This window comes from Lemur catta, chromosome 10, assembly GCF_020740605.2.
Source record: "Lemur catta isolate mLemCat1 chromosome 10, mLemCat1.pri, whole genome shotgun sequence".
NCBI classification, from domain to species: domain Eukaryota; kingdom Metazoa; phylum Chordata; class Mammalia; order Primates; family Lemuridae; genus Lemur; species Lemur catta.
The window spans coordinates 36,472,335-36,490,558 of NC_059137.1; the positions used below are offsets into that span (position 1 = coordinate 36,472,335).

Here is an 18,224-nt window from a genome sequence, read left to right on the forward strand (position 1 = left end):
TATGCTACACAGGAAATAGTATCAGGCCAGGTCTTCCTATCCCTCATCTTTTCTTTTCAGCATGGTAGGGGATGGGGACCACAACCCCATTAGGGGGTGTTCCAGAATCACTCCTGGGGCCATTTTCAAACTGCACCCTCCTGCCATCCCCAGGCTGCGCTTAGAGAACAGCCTCTGTCACTCTCCCTTGCTCACTGTGCTCCGGCCATACTTCTTTCCGTCCTTACGCCAAGTTCATTAACATCTCGGGCCTTCTTGTACCTGCTGTTCCTTCTGCCTGGAATCTTCTCACCGCTCAGGCATCAGCTCAAACATCATCCCCTCAGTAAGATGTTCTCTGACCACGGGAGCCCCTCTGCAAATTGCTCTCCATCCCATTACGCTCTTTCATTTTCTTTTTAGCATTTTGCACTACCAGAAATTATCTTTTTATAATGTGTTTACTGCCTATTATTCCTCATAAGAAGTCCAGAAAAGTGAGATCTTTTATTTTTCTTTGCTGTATCCCCAGCGCCTAGAACAGAGCCTGGTATATAGTAGGTACTGAATAAAGATTTGTAAAATGATTCAGTCCCCATTGTCACTCTCGATTTAGGCCAGTCTTACTGCATCCAGAATCTTCTTACTTAAATCAGCTAGCTTCCTGAAATACCGATTTTATTTTATCTCCTGTGGTTCCTACTGCATACAGAATAAAGTCTGATCTTCTCAGCGAGCTTGGTGCCCACAGCTGCCACAAATTAGGCTGCTCCCCCAAACTTCCACACCTGCCATCCTCACTGACTCCTCCACCCCGAGCTGTAGGCACACTGTTTCCCACCGGGAGCATCTCCTTCCTTTCCACTTCTTTAAATATCAATTGTCAAGGCTGAACTGACCCTGGCTATCAGATTAGGTCATCTCCACCATAGCTTTATTATCCCCTCTGTAGAAAGTATGTCTGAATTAGACCGTGTATTCCTACTCTTTTTAAGAAATTAAATCCCCTCTAAGTTCCCAGGATATGGTTTGAAGCCGAGGAATCAGGTAAGAAAGGGGCCACCATGGGGACGGGTCTCAGCTCTACCCTCAGTGAATACAGGCAAGGTATCTCACTTTTCTACGTGACAGCCCTTGAGAAAACTGGAGACAGAGACCATATTCACCTGAGTCTGCTCGTCTCTAGGTGAGATGGCCCCACTTCCTTCTTGAAATGTGCCCAGGACTCAGCGGACCGCCAGTGAGCACTCACTGGCTCAGAGGAGGGCACTCTTCCCTTCTGGAGTCTGTGCGTGGATCCAGTCATTTTAACTTTTTGGAAGCCCTGCCAAACTGCTGACTCATTCTGAGTTTGCAATGAATTAACTATCCCGAAGCAACCCGAGTATGGCTTGCATGTCAAACTTCTTCACACTGGCCCCTGCTTTATTAGTGTTGTTCTTTCCCGATCTGCTAAGATCCTTTTGAATCTGGATCCTGCTGCTCAGGATCCCAAAGAGGCTTCTTGCTTCTTCCTGTCATTCCCAGACTGGATCAACCTGTCTCCTCTTTTGTCATTCTTAAATTCGATGAAATGTCATTTATATTTTGATTTAAAAAAGCTGTACAGAATCAAGAGAAGACTGGAGACTTACAGAGCAGAGCAGCATCTTGCTATTCAAAGTCTGATAGGAACACTTCCAAAGCCTCTCCTCCCAGCTCTGACCAGGATTCTTCTTGGGCTCCGAATGCCAGCCACAGCATCCCACCACACCCCCCCCCCCCCCAGACACCGCAGGCTAAGGCAGTGGGCTCCAAAGGCCTCTTCCCTAGAGACCGCCCTCCCAGCCCTGCCCCCAGGGCAGCCCCTCTCTGTGTGAACCAACAGCTCCTGCCCCAGGCCACGGCACAGCTGTGGCACTGCGCCCTGCTCCCTCCCCTTTCCTCCAACCCCCTGACACCTGGCTTCAGTCCTCTCTGCCCTCCAGAGCTGGTTTCAGGAGAGACAGCCTTATCTCAGGTGATTTCTCTTTAGAAGGCAATTGGTTCTACCTAATTCTTTTTTTGAAATTTTTTCCTCCTTTGGTTCCTGTGACTTCACTCTCTCCTGGTTTTTCTTCTGTTTTTCTGGCTAATTCTCCTCAGTTTCTTCTGAGGGTTGCTCTGCTCACCCCTTAAGTCCCCGTATTCCCCTGTTCTCCTCACAACTCCACACATTCTCCCTGGATGCTCTCATCCACTCACACAGCTTCAGCTACCACTTTTGTTCCAACCACTTTCCAGTCTACACGGTGCTCTCTCCTGCCTTTTAGGGAGACACCTTCCAGTCCACCTTCCACCTGCAAATCAAAACATGCTACTAAGCAAACAAGAACCCAACCCAAACCAAAACAAACAAATGCCAAATACGACTTCTCCAACTAAAATTCTTCAGTGGTTCCACCCCATCCCACTATGGTTATACCAAATTATTTGCAGTTCCTGGAAAGCAGCAAGCTATTTAGTGTCTTTGTGGTCTTGTACAGACTATTCTATGAGCCTTAACATTCTTCTTACAAGTCTTCACAAAGCCTAATCCTGATCATCTTTCTAGACTGGGCTTAAATGTGCACTGTCCTAGCAGTCCTGCCTGATACTGCAGTCTGATTCAGATACCCCTCTCACCGGCCAATAGTGTACCTGCTGGTTCTGCACTTTCATTAGCCATTTCCTTTTCTGTTTCCATCCTCAGCTGGAATTCCTTGAGAGCAGACATTGCCTTTCTCATCTCTCTGTCACCAGTACCACCTTAACATGGGGCCTAGTATAAAATACTTACTTAAAATGTAATGAAATAAATAGGGAAAGAGCTGGCCCACGGACGCCACTTGGAACTTAAAGGTCAAGGGTCAGGTCTCAGACTCTTTGGAGAGTGGCTACAATCACCGATCAAAGAATAAATTTCACTGACACCCAGTGTGGTTTTCCTGTTGGACATATCCCTTGGTTGTCCCTTAAGCATTACAAATTCCTAAATGTCCCAAACTGAACTCATGCCTTGTCCCTCTTCCGGTTAATCTACTTCTGTGTTTGCAGTCCCTATCCGTGGTATCATCATCGTTCCAGTCAGTCTTCTGACTACTTCATTTCCCAGTATGTCAGCCTCTAAGTCCTGTTGATTTTATCTCCTCAGTGTATTTTTGAATCCTCTATCTTCCCCCCGCCCCTGCCCCCACTATAACTGTGGGATATGCCCTGCTGTAGAGAGAACAGACTAGGCTGAGGACCTCTCGTGGTGGATGGATGGCTGGGACCTATCGCCGAGGAGGTCATGCACGTATTCTGGTGTTCGCCAACCTCCAGGTTCCTTACCGTCAGCTCTAGCTCTTGCATCCCTCTGGGTATGGCTGTTGGCTGGGCTCCCTGGGACAGCAGGCCCTGGATCCAACAGCTGGGCCAGGGGGCCTTGCCCAGCAGCTCTGAGGCCAGCAGGAGGCACCTCACTGGACTGGGGACCCTGACAGCCTGGGGTAGACCAGGGCTCTGGGCCAAGTAGGTCCATGCCTGGCCCCAAGGGCATGGGTGGGAGGCTATGGCTACATCGAGTGCCTTCATCCGCTGGGCACCCCCTATCTTGCTGGGCTTCTTGGATGGGTGTGAACTCCTGGGAGGAGTCCCCAACGCTCACTCGAAGGGGTGGGGAGCCAGAGCCCGCAGCTTTCTTCCGGCCCTTGGCCAGCTCAGCAAAGGAGGTGACCCTCCTGGGTGGGGAGCCAGGCCCAGCCAGGGCTGCAGGGCCCTCACTCAAGCGTACTGGGCAACTCAACATGCGTTCCAGAGAGCCCAGGCGGACAGGAGGGCTGCGATCGAGGCTGCGGTCATAGCTGCGAGAGCGCTGACGTCCCGTGCTGAGGTTGGGGGGTGAAGTATTGGTGTACACTTGCCCCTCGAGCACAGGGGGGCCCATGGCAGCTGCAGCTTCTGCTGAGGAACCCACTGCCTCTTGTTCCTCTGGCTGGACTTCTGGCTTCTGGAATAGGTAATACTCAGAAGGCTGGCCGGGGCCTGGGTCTGGGCCAGGGCCTGGTGGGGGACTTATCTTGGTGTGTTCCTCAGAGCAGCTGGTGATGGAAGAGCCAGCGGGGCTTGGGGATGATTGGGAGGACAGGTCACAGGTGACAAGTTTATAGTAATTTTGTGTGGCTACAACAAGACGGGCCTGGCTCTGGAAGCAGGCTGTGAGGTCAGCCACAGCCGGGCAGGGCTCACAGTGAGGGCGGTAGGAGTTGCAGTTGGCATCAAGCTCAGGAGATGAGGCATGAGGACAACCATAGCCCCCTTCCCTTCCTCCACTTTCAGGGTGGTGGGACTCACAGGACATCTTAGACTCAGCAGGGGAGGGTTGCAGGTCCAGGTAAAAGGCGCCTGGGTCCGAATGGCTGCAGAAGGAAGAGTCGCTGCAGGACTGTGGGACGGAGTTGAGATTGGCACGGGAGTTGCCATGCATCTTGTTGTAGAGGGTGCTGAAGGTGACCAGCACACCGTCTGAGCTGTTGCAGGAGGAGTCACTCACGTAGCCCATGGACTGGTCAGCCGCCTCCGACTGGCTGGAGGTGCTACTGCAGCGGCAGTGCTGGGCTCCTAGGCCCGAGCAGCCGGGGTTCCTTGGGGATTCATCTGAACTGAGCTTCCATTCCTGGTCAAAGGAGAAGCCAGAGGTATCACTGGCTCCACCCCCACTGCCACTCCCTCCAGGTCCCCCACACTCATCCAGCTCCATGGTCTCTGCTTCCAGCTCTGGCCGGCAGCAGCGGCTGGTGCTGCACTGCTGGGTGTCCAAGGTCGTCACTGGCTCCTGTTCCTGCCCCACTACCACTCCAGCCCGACTGTGTGTTGCCCCCCATGGCCTGCCCACTCGGGGGCCAGATGGTGGCAGCTGAAAAGAGGATAGATGGAAGGTGGGCTGGCCAGTGCCATGCAGGTGGAAGGACTGCTGGGTGGCACTGTCACCAATGCTGTCATTGTACAGGTCACCAAGTCCAGGCTCACCCACACCTTCCTGCAGCAAGAAGGGATTGTGTCGTTTGGGGGCCCCAGGGCCTCTTCCATCCCGATCCCTGCCCCTGGCGCTGTCTGCAGGCCGCGCTGACGCCCCCGGAGCGGAGTGCAGGCTGTTGTACAGCAGGGAGTCAGCGTGTCCCAGGTCCGGATCAGGCTGGGTGATGCCCAGCTCGGGTGGGCAGAAGGGGTTGGGTCTTGTGCTCCCACTGCTTCCACTTGCCCCTCCACAGCACTGCCTGTCTGGAACTTGACAGTGCACCAGGGGGATGTGATGGACGATGAGGGTCTCTCCAGCCAACTTTGGGGGACTATCCATTCTGGAAAGTTCGAACAAGGGCATCAACAGCACCAGACACTGCCCCCAGAGCCCAGTGGGGCAGAACACATTTCATCAGGAGAGCTTGGCACCTGGAGAGAGAAGGAAAGAAAGGGAACCTAATGTCACCTCCCTGGAAGTCAGGGACATGGCCTTCCCCACATAATTTTCAGATTGAGAAGAGCCCAAGAGGAGAAAAGCCTCCGTCGAGGTGGAGCTCTGATCACGTAGCCTGATACTCGGGTGGGGACCCCACCACACTTTCTGTGTTGATAGGTCCAGCTCCTGAGGTCCCCCTTCGTTTTAAGGTCACCTGGTATCCAACTGTGATAAAAGTCTAGAAAAGGCCAAGCCCCTTTTAATGCCACATATGAAGGTCTGGGAGTCTCAGGGACAGCACTTTCCCCTTCTCTTTCAAGGACCCCATGCTTAGCAGTGCACAATGACTAGTTCTGAGCACAAGAAAAGTATGAATAGTGACGTAACTAAGAACAAACAATCAGGACATCTAAAAGCATACAAGGCACTGAGGGGATACAGACATGACTTAGCACAGCTATCGCACAGAAGTTTACAGACGAGGGGAAAATCATGAATAATATATCATGTACTCATAGCAATAAGCTCTAATTTTACAAGAAACATATTTTTAAATATATCATCTGACCAAGTGACTGCTACCTCTGACCCCCTTTCTCCTCCTATGAGCCCCAGAATACTTGTCCCTCTCTGATGACTGTGGGCTGAGTATTCTTACCATCCTCACTACCGTCCTGGAGCTTCTTGAATGCAGAGACGGAGTTGGGCACAGGCTGACTGCAAGTGTGGCTGCTGTCAACCTCTTCCTCCTCAAAGGGGGTGGGGGTCTTTTATCTACTTTGTATCACTCTAACTCATCACCACATAAGGCCTGGCAAACGTCACAGGGATACAACATTCTTAAGGTTTGTCTAGCCTAGGGTACAGACCTCCTAAAGTGCCCAAATTCTGCCCAGTTTTAGCCTAGAACCTTCACTACTGGCATCCCCTATAAAGTCTTCTCTTCCCACTTTGACCTGTGATAAGCTAAAGTAAACTTCTCTCTCGTTCAATGTCTCCTGGACCCAAGGACACGGAGCCCATCCTGAGCTTCTCTGGTCTCTTGGCCGCACTGCGGCAGGGTGGCCTCCTCAAGTTCTAGTCTCCTGTGCTTCCAGGTTAGGTCCCAGCAGTCTTCATTCCCTCGGACTTCCCACATTTAATTTCTCCTAATTCATTCATTTCTCTTCCTTCCCTTTTTCTTCCTATCATTTTCCTTTCATCTACCCTGAGTCTAAATCCCCCATTGCCTTTCTCTTATTCATCATTTAGCGAGCCCTTGCCACCAACCATTTCTTAAAATGTAACTCATTTAGACCACAGGGTCACAGCTGTGGAGTGCAGTCAAGAGTGAGCAAGTCACATATGCTCAAGGACATGAACAAGCAATACATAGAAAAAGTCAACTGGCTAATAAACATGAGAGACAAGGTATTAAAACTATTTGTGTTAAATTAAATTATATTAAAACTAAGAAGTAAGTATTTACAATTTTTCTTCCTCTTCCCCTTTCTGAGACAAGGTTTCTTTGTAGAACTTCCAAGCGTCTGTGCATTGAGCTGGGTAATGGGTTGGAGATGTAGAAACAGAGGCACTAAGAGAGGCTAAACTGACCTAACAAGGGTAAGGGTTATAGAAAAAAACATGGAGTAAATCTTTGTTATCTCGGATTAGCCAATGGTTTCTTAGATATGACACCAAAAGCACAAGTGACAAAAGAAAACAGATAAATTGGACTCCATACGAATTTAAAACCATTGTGCTTCAAAGGATACCACTAAGAAAGTAAAAGGACAATCCACAGAATGGGAGAAAATATTTGCAAATCATATATCTGATACGAGACTTCTAACCAGAACATATAAAGAACTGTTACAACTCAACGATAAAAAAGGCATATAGGCCAGATGTGGTGGCTCATGCCTATGCTCCCAGCACTTTGGGAGGCTGAGGCAGGAGGATTGTTTGAGGCCAGGAGTTTGAGACCACCAGCCTGGGCAACATAGCGAGTCCCCATCTCTACAAAAAATAAAAAAATTAACTGGGCGTGGTAGCGCATGCCTATAGTCCCACCTATTTGGGAAGCTGAAGCAGAGGATCACTTGAGCCCAGGAATTTGTGGTTGCAGTGAGCTATGATGATGCCACTGTACTCTAGCCTGGGTAACAGAACAAGACCCTGTTCAACAACAACAACAACAACAACAAAAGGCATGTAACCCAGTAAGAAACTGGGCAAAGAACCTGAATAGGCCTTTCTCCAAAGCAGACATACAAATGGCTAACCAGCACGTGAAAATATGTTCAACATCATTAGTCATTAGAGAAATAAAAACCACAAGGAGATACCACTTCGCTCCCACTAGGATGGCTAAAATAAGAAATACAGACAATGACAAGTGTTGATGATGATGTAGAGAAATTGGAACCCTCAAACACTGCTGAGTGCATTGTAAAATGGTGCAGCCACTTTGGAAAACAGTCTGATAGTTCCTCAAAAATGTTAAACATGGGGCTAACATATGACCCAGCAATTGTACTCCTGGGTATAAACCCGAGAAAAATGAAAACATGTCCATAGCAGCATTATTCACGGTAGCCAGAAAAGTGGGAAAAAACCAAATGTCCTTCAAGTGATGAACCGATAAACAAAATGTGGGATATACATGCAACAGAATATCTGACAATAGAAGGAATGAAGTACTGGTACACGCTACAACATGAATGAACCTTAAAAAGATTACACTAAATGAAAGAAGCCAGTCACAAAAGGCTTCTCTGTATGATGCTGTAGGAGCCCATTTATACGAAATGTCCAGAACAGGCAGCTCCATAGAAACAGAAAGTAGATTAGTATTTGCCAAGGGCTGGGGGGCAGGGGAATAAAGAATGGAGGATAACAGAAAGCGGAAAAGTTGGGAATACTCGGAAAATAGCAGATTATAAACAGCATGTCCAGGCCAGACATGGTGGCTCACACCTGTAATCCTAGCACTCTTGGAGGCTGAGGCGGATGGATTATTTGAGCTCAGGAGTTCGAAACCAGCCTGAGCAAGAGCAAGACCCCGTCTCTACTAAAAAAAATAGAAAGAAATTAGCCAGACAACTAAAAATATATAGAAAAAAATTAACTGGGCATGGTGGCACATGCCTGTAGTCCCAGCTACTTGGGAGGCTGAGGCAGGAGGATCGCTTGAGATCAGGAGTCTGAGGTTGCTGTGAGCTAGGCTGATGCCACGGCACTCTGGCCTAGGCAATAGAGTGAGACTCTGTCTCAAAAAAAAAAAAAAAGAATTTATGATTCTGGCCCACAAAACCATTACTGGCACATACATGCATTCATATGGAAAAGCACAGTGATGTAGGACATACTCTACAATCTAGAAAGCTGATCCTCTACACCAGGGTGAAGAATGACTGAGTGTGATGGGTGATGGTGGAGCCCTTGGCTGGAGGCCGCTGACAGCTGCAATATGTTATGTTTACACATCTGTCTCCCACAGTTCCTTGAGGTCAGAGACTGTGATGTAGTCAACTCTGTGTCTCTACAACTTATTACACAGTGCTTGGAACGTGGTAGGTGCTCAGTCATTTGTTGATCATTTTACCCATCTAAAAAAATTGCATTGTTTGTCTTTTTATTATTGAGTTGTAGGTTTTTTAAAAATTTATTCTGGATGCAAGTCTTCTGTCAGATATAGGTCTTGTGAGTATTTTCTTTCAGCCTGTGGCTTGTTTTCTTAATAGTGTTTCTTGGTTAATAGAAGTTTTTAATTTATGAAGTCCAGTTTATCAGGTTTTTTTCTTTTATGGTTAAAGTTTTCTGTATCCTAAGAAATCTTTACTTATCCCAAGATCATAAAGAAATTTTCCTATGTTTTCTTCTAAAAGTTATAGCGTTTCAGCTTTTACATTTAGGTTGTTGAATCCTACTTTGTCAAGTTCTTTCACGGATTGATTTCATTTTGTTTGATACTTTTTTTTGTTTGTTTGTTTGATACTTTTGTATTTCAGAGAAGGTCTTATTCCTTCTTGATCTCCACACGACTCAGGGAAATGCCTGCCAATAGTTCCTCCACAGACAATCCCGATTAAGCCAACTAAGTTCTGCAGGCATCTCATGAAACTTTTCACCCCCTTCACATTTTTTACAAACCACTTTTTCTACATGTCATATCTCACTCATTCTTCTATCAACTTACCAAAGGAGGCAAAGCCATCTTCATTTTAAAAAATAAGGAAATTGACACCCAGAAAAATAAAATGGCTTGCCCCAAATCACTCAGGGAATAAACATCAGAATTAAGATGGGACTCAGGAATCCTAACTTTTGACCTTTTTTCTTTACCAAGAATGTAATGAGAGTAAATTGTACATATGACTTGATTTCAAACACCACAGAGCACACCTACTGAACGCATATCTCAGGCTTCTTCCCAGGGAGTGACTTGTTCTATATCAAGACAAGTTTAATACTGTGGCTCATAAGCTCTAATAAAGTTGTAGAGAAAACACTGAGCTGGAAGAGCTCATTTCAGATTCTTTTTGTACCCTCATTAGATGGAAAAACATGGAAGACGAGGGTGGAGAAGAAATAGAGGATCCAGAGTGAGAAGAAGGTGGAAGAAAGCTCCTGCAGAAGATGAGCCCCCTAGGTGTGGCTGTCAGGTGGACAGTGGAGCGGTGGCTTAGCCAACGCAAGGTTACACGGTCTAGCTCTCCAGAATCGGGAAAAGCCTTCTTGACAGCCCTCTTCCTGGCCCTTGTCTCAAATGAGTGTCTCTTGGCCTGTCACAATACTATTTATTAGTGATCATTTATTAAGTACTTATATGACAGGTAATTTATATATATTTCTACTTCCACTGTAACACTCTCCAGTAGGCATAATCATCCCCATTTTACAGATGAGAAAACCAAAGCTTAGAGCATGTAAGTAGTTTGCGCACACTGACACAGCTGAGATGGGATTCAAACCTAGGTCTGCCCAATTCGTAATTATTTCCACTACAACTGCCTCCCAAAGAAAATGATCAGGGCCACACCCTCTTCGTATATTCTTATAGTCCTTGCACTTACCCGGCTCCCAGAGCAGCTGCTTCCTGCCTTTCCTGGGTGGGCCCACACTGTAGCCTCCACTTACATGGGTTATATCTACTTGCCTCTCCATTCTCTGAACTTAAGGGTCCCTTTCATATTACCGTCCCTATGCTCTGATAACACTTGTCAACCCCACCCCCTGCCCAGTTCCCAGCCCTCATCTCCTTGCCCCAGTCATGGTCCCCAAACCTCCTTCCCCCTGCTCTGTGGTTCACATTCCTAGACACTTCCTGGGAACTATCACACTCCCATAACTATCCAGTGTATTCCTCAACCACGTATTTGCACAAGGTGGAACTACTGTCTCCTATTATCCTATCTTTCTGAATCCTCCACCAAGGTGGTCAAGGGAAATGGGAATTTAAGCAGCTCTTTCTACCTGCTCAGCAATAGGGAAATTATCTGGGTAGGAAAACTCCAGAAGAAAGGGTTCCCTGTCTTTGGTCCTCATTGTCTTTCTGCCAGTCACAGAATCCCTTCCCTCTTTTTTGGCCTCTGAAGAAAGACGGGGAAGACAATGGTACTCGCTGCTGCTCTCTAGCAATCTGACCTTGACCTGAGACCCTGATGAGGAGCCTCCGTAGCATTGATAACTTTTCCTGACTGGGTCCTCTCTTGGGCAGGACTGAGGGAAGAGAGCAGGAGGGTCAATTTGGGAGCCTTAGCTTATGCTTGTTTCTGCCTGCTAGGAATCTCGGTCTGTATACAAGGCTGATGGTAACAAGTCAGGTGCCCCAGGCATTGTCATGGCTGTGCCCCTCTCCCCATGTATTGTGGGGCATCTTGGTCAACAATTCTTTCTTCCTCCATCCTTACCTGGAGCCTAGTGGCCCCCGTAGCACCAGAGGACACGGTGTGTGTCTGTGTGCATGTATAGATGTGTGTGTGGGAGGGAAGGCTTCCCAGCCCCTCCTGAAAGCTGTGTGGATCCCTGCATAGTCTCCATCATAAATTTACAGTAGCTTTAGGGTGTTTCCTCCTATTAAGCCTTTGTTTTTAGATCTTAACTCCCCCATACTATAGCATCTTCATTAGAAATGCCCAGAAAGGAAGGACAGGATCTTCTGCTTCTTGACAAAATAGCATAAATGGCATTAGCCCAAGCCTGGGCTTTTCCCCATCGCTGCACCACAGCCCCAATGTATGCATGGATGAGCTTGTCTAATGCTCGGAGCTCACGCGGTGCTCTGTCCCCCCACCCCAACCCCCGCCCCCCTCTCCCTTTTGGAAAGACAAAGCCAACCCTCAGAAGCCAGGGCCCAAACGTGCTGATCGGTGATCCTAGTGTCTCTGCCCTGCCCTCCCCCAGCCCGCCAGCCATACCTCTGTAAGGAGCCTGGAGCTGGACCGGAGGCTTCTGTTCCTTTTGCACTCCGACCAAGCTCTACCTTGACAGTTCCAGCTGAGGCACTGTTCCACTGGAACTGGGCCGATTTCCTAAGGTCTGATTTCTGCTAATACAATGGCATCGTTGCTAATGCAGGGAGGCTGCGCAATCCCAGCCCTAGTCTCCTTGCTGCTGCCGCGGCTGCTGGTGCTGTGGTGACGTTGCTGCTCAGGGAAGGGGGAAGGGAAGGAGCAGGCATGCCCACAGTACAGCCACCCAGCCTCCCTCCCTGTCAGTCCCCGTGGGCCCGTTAGCCTGGGGAAGGGGGAGGGCGGAGACAGGAGTCAGCCACAGAGGGCAGTAAGTGCTGGAGATGGGAGAATTCTCAAGATAGCAAAGGAAAAATAAGGAGAGCTGCGCCTGGCTCCTCCCTGGTCCTTAGGAGTCTCAGGGAAGATGTCTGGGCAGAGCTTCAGAGCTTCCTCCCTTCCTTCCTTCCTTCCTTAGGCCCCTCCTTTTAGATCTTAGCCAGAAACCTCTCCCCCTCTTTTCACCTCCTGTGAATGACTCCTTGTTTTCCAGCTTTTTCCTCTCACTAGGAATCCAGACTAGCCGAGGTGGAGCAGTCAGCCTGGGAGGGGACTCCCAAAGCCCCAAGGGAGGCTGCAGGACCAGTCATCATTCTGCCAGCAGGAAAGCCAAGCTCAGTCCTTGTGGGTGCCCAGCTGGTCTTAGCACTAGGCTTCCTGGGATGGGGGTCCTCAGGGAAATGGGGTCTGTCTCAGAGAGACTGGGCTGGGTACAGTGGCTCGTGCCTATAGTACAGCACTTTGGGAGGCTGAGGTGGGAGGATCGCGTGAGGCCGGGAGTTTGAAACCAGCCTGGGCAACACAGCAAGATGCCATCTCTAAAAAAATATGAAAGCTGGGCGTGGTAGCGCATGTCCTGTAGTCCTAGATACTAAGGAAGCTGAGGCGGGAGGATCGCTTGAGCCCAGGAGTTCAAGGCTGCAAAGAGCTGCAAATGGGCCACTGCACTTCAGCCTGGGCAAGAGAGTGAGAGAGACCCTGTCTCAAAAAGAAAAGAGACTGAGCTGTCAGCAGGCTTCTGGACACTGGGTGGTAGTGAGTCTTAGACCATGGTGGCTGCAGGACCCCTTCCTAACTCTTAATACAGGGTCCAATTCAGTTCCCTGGATCTTCAGAGGGTCTCCTAGCTGTGGCAGAAGCAAAATTGGCCTCCCTCACGTACATCAATTTTTGGTGAATGCTGAGTTGGGTCCAGCTGGGTTTGTGTAGCACGGCAGAATCCCTTTAGTGGGGAAAGGAAGGCTGTGGATAGGGAGTGGTCTCTCTAGGCCAGAGAAAAGTCTCGGTTCTGCCTTAGACCTACAGAGTCCTCCGCCCCTTCTTGGCTCCACCCTCCTCAGGTTCTAGGCCAGTTCTGTGGGGTGAGTAGCAGGGAAGACGCCATGGCCAGAGCCCGCTGTACAGTAACCAGCAGCACTCTGTCCGCTTCATGCCACTGCTCCCTGCTGCTACCCTTGATCATAGAGATGGTCTCAAGCTGGTCTTGGTCCCCAAGCACTGGCCCTGCCTAGGGCTCCTCCTCAGGCTCACTACTATCTGGACTCCACAGCCAAGCCCTTGGACTTTGGGTTGCTAGAAAGACGCTTTGGAGAAACCACTGGCCAGGACCACAGCAGCTACCTCTCAGGACTGGGAAAAGATGTAGTTTTCTTTCCCTTTCTTGCTTCTTCTATTCCCTGTGAGACCCATGTGTCCACTGACACCGTGCTCAGCTGAGCTGAACTGTAGAGAGAACAAAGACCCATCTCCAACCTTGACTTACTTGAGGAGCCGTGGCCCCTGGAACCTACAAAGCAGGAAATGATGAGGAAGGGAAGGAGGGAGGGAAGCTGACGTTCATAAAACCAGCCAATCACTGGCAGTCCTCTCAAGGAGGTTGAAAGGAGCAGAAATGGTGTCACTATACTTCCCTCTCCCCTAGCTGATACAGACCACAAAGAGGGCTGGATGAGCAGCTATAGGTTAGGGCAGAGTTAATTTTTCTTTTTTCTTCCTTTTATTTAGAGAGGGGGTCTCGCTCTTGCTCAGGCTGGTCTTGAACTCCTGAGCTCAAGCAATCCTCCTGCCTCGGCCTCCCAGAGTGCTAGGATTACAGGTGTGAGCCACCACGCCTGGCCTCAGAGTTAATCTCAATGACCAAGTGCTTGGAGTTCAAGCTTCTTATTTTGAGAGCTTTGGACCCAGCTTCTTTGTCCCTGAAATTTCTGTAAGGTTGAGCCATGCATTGTGCTGGACAGCTAGTGCTTAAGAAATGTTTCCAGTTGTCTATGGAAGCTGGCAGCTCTCATACTTTCAGTGCTTGGCTTAACTCACCACATCACAGACCGCATTGTTACTTACTTCCCAACCACTACTGCCAAAGATCTACAGGACTTTTTTATGAAAGATCAAATTATTTCTCAGCCAGAAACAAAATATAAATACTGTCACTTATAAACCTCAACTGCCTCCTAATTAGTGTCTCCTCACCTCCAATTTACCTTCCAGTATTCCCAGATTTATGTCCCTAAAGCTCCATCTTTCTTCAACGTGTCATTCCTCCTGTCCCTTTTAATGGTTTCTCATGACCCAGAGAATCAAGTTGAACTTGGGCTTTCAAGGTCCTCCAACTTGGCTGTCTAATCCCTCTCCACCCAGTCTTACTTTCCACATCCCATCAGGTAGTCCTTCAAACCTGTTTCATAAGCTCATTTCCCCTCTGCTGCCTTTGTTCATTCAGATTCTCCTGCCTGTTACAATTGGCCATACTCAAAATTATTCAAATCTACAAGACCCAGAGCAACTCCTCCATCAAGTCTTCTCCCATCTCCCCAGAGCCAGAAATAAGCTCTCTGTTCTCTGAATCAGTGGTTGCAGCTCTTTAATTTTACAGACAAGAAAAAAACTCCCACAAAAAACTGGGGAATTGGGCGGGGCGCGGTGGCTCACGCCTGAAATCCTAGCACTCTGGGAGGCCAACGTGGGCAGATCGCTTGAGCTCAGGAGTTTGAGACCAGCTTGAGCAAGAGCGAGACCCTGTCTCTACTAAAAATAGAAAGAAATTATATGGACAACTAAAAATATATAGAAAAAATTAGCCGGGCAGGGTGGCGCAAGCCTGTAGTCCCAGCTATTCGGGAGGCTGAGGCAGAAGGATTGCTTGAGCCCAGGAGTTTGAGGTTGCTGTGAGCTAGGCTGATGCCACGGCACTCTAGCCAGGGGAAATGAGCGAGACTCTGTCTCAAAACAAAACAAAACAAAACAAAACAAAAAAACCAATAGAATTGCCAACTGCTCATACTGCCAAGTAGCATCATTAAGAAAAACAAAACAAAAAAACTATACCAACTACAATCATCATTTCATAAGAGAAAGCAGACTGTCATTATTTTTCTCATTTCATTGCATACGGATGCAAACTTAATTAGAAACTACCATTAGTCCATGCAAAGTTTTGATTAAGTAAATCATGCGTCACTCACATGGTTATTGTTCTTTTTTGCGTATCTGCCTAATGTCTCTTCTAGAGTGCAAAGTCCAAATTATATTCATCTTTGTATCCCAGATACCCAGTACATAAAACAATATCATTTTTATTTTGTGTCTCCCATAAAATCAAGCACAGTGCTTGGCATACAGAAGGCGTTTAGTCAAAGTCTTGTTGAACAAGAGTAACCTAAAAAGAGTTGTTCTTTGAGTGTAAATGTGAGTAGGTAGTGGGCAGACTTGACTCAAAAGGCTTGGAAGAAAAGACTCCTGTTTTTCGTGTGAAAAAAGCATCTATTAAAAAGAAGCTTAGACAAAAAAGGAGTAATTCTTCACGACATTGGGTTAGGTAATACATTCTTAGACAGGATAACAAAAATACAAGTGACAAAATAAAAAACAAACCAGACTTCATAAAAACTTAAAACTTCCATGCTTCAGAAAATTCAATCAAGATAGTGAAAGACAAGCCACAGAATGGGAGAAAATTTATAAATCATGTATCTGATAAGGTACTTCTATCCAGAATATATAAAAAAAGCTCTTACTACTAAGAAATCAAAAGACAAATAATCTAATTAAAAATAGGCAGAGCATTTGAATAGACATTTCCCCAAAGAAGACAAACAAATGGTTGATAAGCACATAAAAAGATGCTCAACATCATTAATCATTAAGGAAGTAGGAAACAAAACTAAAATGAGATACCACTTGACCCTTCTAGAATGGCTAAAATAAAAAAAGACAGACAATAACAAACGTTGACAATGATGTGGACAGGTTGGAACCCTTAACAGTGCTGAGGGCATTGTAAAATGGTGCAACTACTTTAGAAAACAGTCTGGCAGTTCCTCAAAATGTTAAATAAAGACTTACACATGACCAAGCAATTCTGCTGCTAGGTATATCCCCAAGAGGAATGAAAACACATCCACACAAAAGCTTGTCTATGAATATTATCAGCAGTAGTATTCATAATAGTCAAAAGGTAGGACACAACCATAATGTTCATCAACAGATGAGGGAGAAATAAAATGTGGTACATACAGCGAAATATTATTCAGCAATAAAAAGGAATGAAATGCTGATAAATGCTGCAACCTGGATGAACCTTGAAAACATTATGCTAAGTGAAAGAAGCCAAAGAGTCACATATTGTTTTATTCCATTTATATGAAATGTCCAGACAAGGCAAATCTATAGAGACAAAAAGTAATTCAGTGGCTGTCAGAAGCTGGAGGGAGGGAGAAATGGGGAATGAGTATTAATGGTTATGGGGTTTCTTGTGGGGATGCTAAAAATGTTCTAAAATTAGATTATGGTTATAGTGGCACAATTCTGTGAATATACTAAAAACAATTGAATTGTATATTTTAAATGGTGAAACATATGGTATGTCAATTATATTTCAATAAAGCTGTTAAAAACAGTAACCACAGCAGCTTGAGTGGTCTTGCTCAGTTCCACAGAGGCAGAAGACTTTGAAAGCCCTGTACCTGGGGATGGGGTGATGGGGTGAAACTTCAGGTATACCAGAAAGCAAAAGATATCACTGGCAAGTCAACCCAAGGGTCTCAGACAATCCTCTCTTTCTTCTGCCTTTTCAACACCAAAATTCTTAGAACAATGGACTACGTTAACTGTCTCTCTACCTTCTCCTTCACCATTTCTTACCACTAGAGAAATCTCCCTTGTAACATTTGAACTGTGGGAAACAGTTATAATTTTCTAACTTACAATATTTGAATTGTCTGACACTATTAGTCATCTTCTCCTATTCAAATCCCCCTTTCCCTAGTTCTATTTCTTAGATCATTCTTTCTTCATTGTTTAATAAAACAATACCTGGCCCATATTTAACTGTAGATTTATGGCAAGATTCAGATTTGAATGGTTGACAATTTGAAGTCTTTTCAACCTAAGTAGTGTTTAGCCCTTTCCATTATCTTTGCTGTTGATTTCCAAATTTTATATTCTTCCTGAACTTCCAGAATCAAATCTCCAATAGCCTATTAGATACTTCTTACTATTACCTAAAATTCAACACATCTAAAGCCAAATAGATTTTTTTTTATTTCAAATCAGCTTTCTTTGGACTTTCAGTAACACAAGCTTGAAAATGTAAGTCATCTGGATTGTCTTTACATTCAGACAATCACCAAGTCATGCTGAGTCTTCCTTACAATGTTTTAGGCATTGATCTAATAATAAATAATTATGTTTTTACTATATTTCAACTATTATTCTAAGCATTTATATTAACTCATTTAATCCACATAAGCACTCTCTAAGCTAGGTAATATCATCCTCACTTTATGGATGAGAAATCTGAGTCTCAGGGATATTAACTAATCTTCCCAATGTAACCCAGTCAAGTAAGTGCCTGAGCTGGGGTTCAGATACTGATCTGATTCCAAAGTCAGTGTTCTTAACCACTTGCTACATTGCCTCTCTAATTCCTACCCCTACTCCTATCATCCTAATTCAGGCCTGCATTACCTTTCCTCTGAATTATAATACAGTCTTCTAACTAGTTTTCTTGCTTTCATTCTGTCTCTCTGCTCCCAGTTATCTTATACATTAAAACAAGATTAATCTCCCCAACATGTTACTCTACTACTAAAAAGCCTACAGTAGCTCCCTCCTGTCTACGGGATAATTTAAAATTCTTTAATGTGGTGTTCAAAGTTCCTTTCTATCGATCCAACCTCATTTTCATTGCATGCAAAATCTATTGCAAATTCTGGCTTTTGTCTCACACCACTGCGAAGATATCTGGAATGTTCCCTCAATTTCCTTTCCCCTGCCTTTTTTAAAAATAAAGGATCTAGTTCAAATTCTACCATGTCTGG

The 18,224-nt window shown here is 46.4% G+C and overlaps 1 protein-coding gene across 4 annotated transcripts in view; it reads right to left on the reverse strand.

Moving 5' to 3' along the window:
* The window catches only part of RUSC2 (RUN and SH3 domain containing 2), a 54,603-nt gene that overhangs the window by 7,832 nt on the left and 28,547 nt on the right, over window positions 1–18,224 (reverse strand). For 3 of the 4 annotated variants that reach the window (XM_045562874.1, XM_045562875.1, XM_045562876.1), the window contains exon 2: window positions 3,310–5,406. In XM_045562874.1, coding sequence (XP_045418830.1) covers window positions 3,310–5,338 — 2,029 coding nt within the window. In that variant the 5' untranslated portion in view covers window positions 5,339–5,406. Of the gene's footprint in view, window positions 1–3,309; window positions 5,407–11,814; window positions 12,277–18,224 lie in introns of those variants that run through there. The other variant, XM_045562877.1, reaches the window with a different exon arrangement.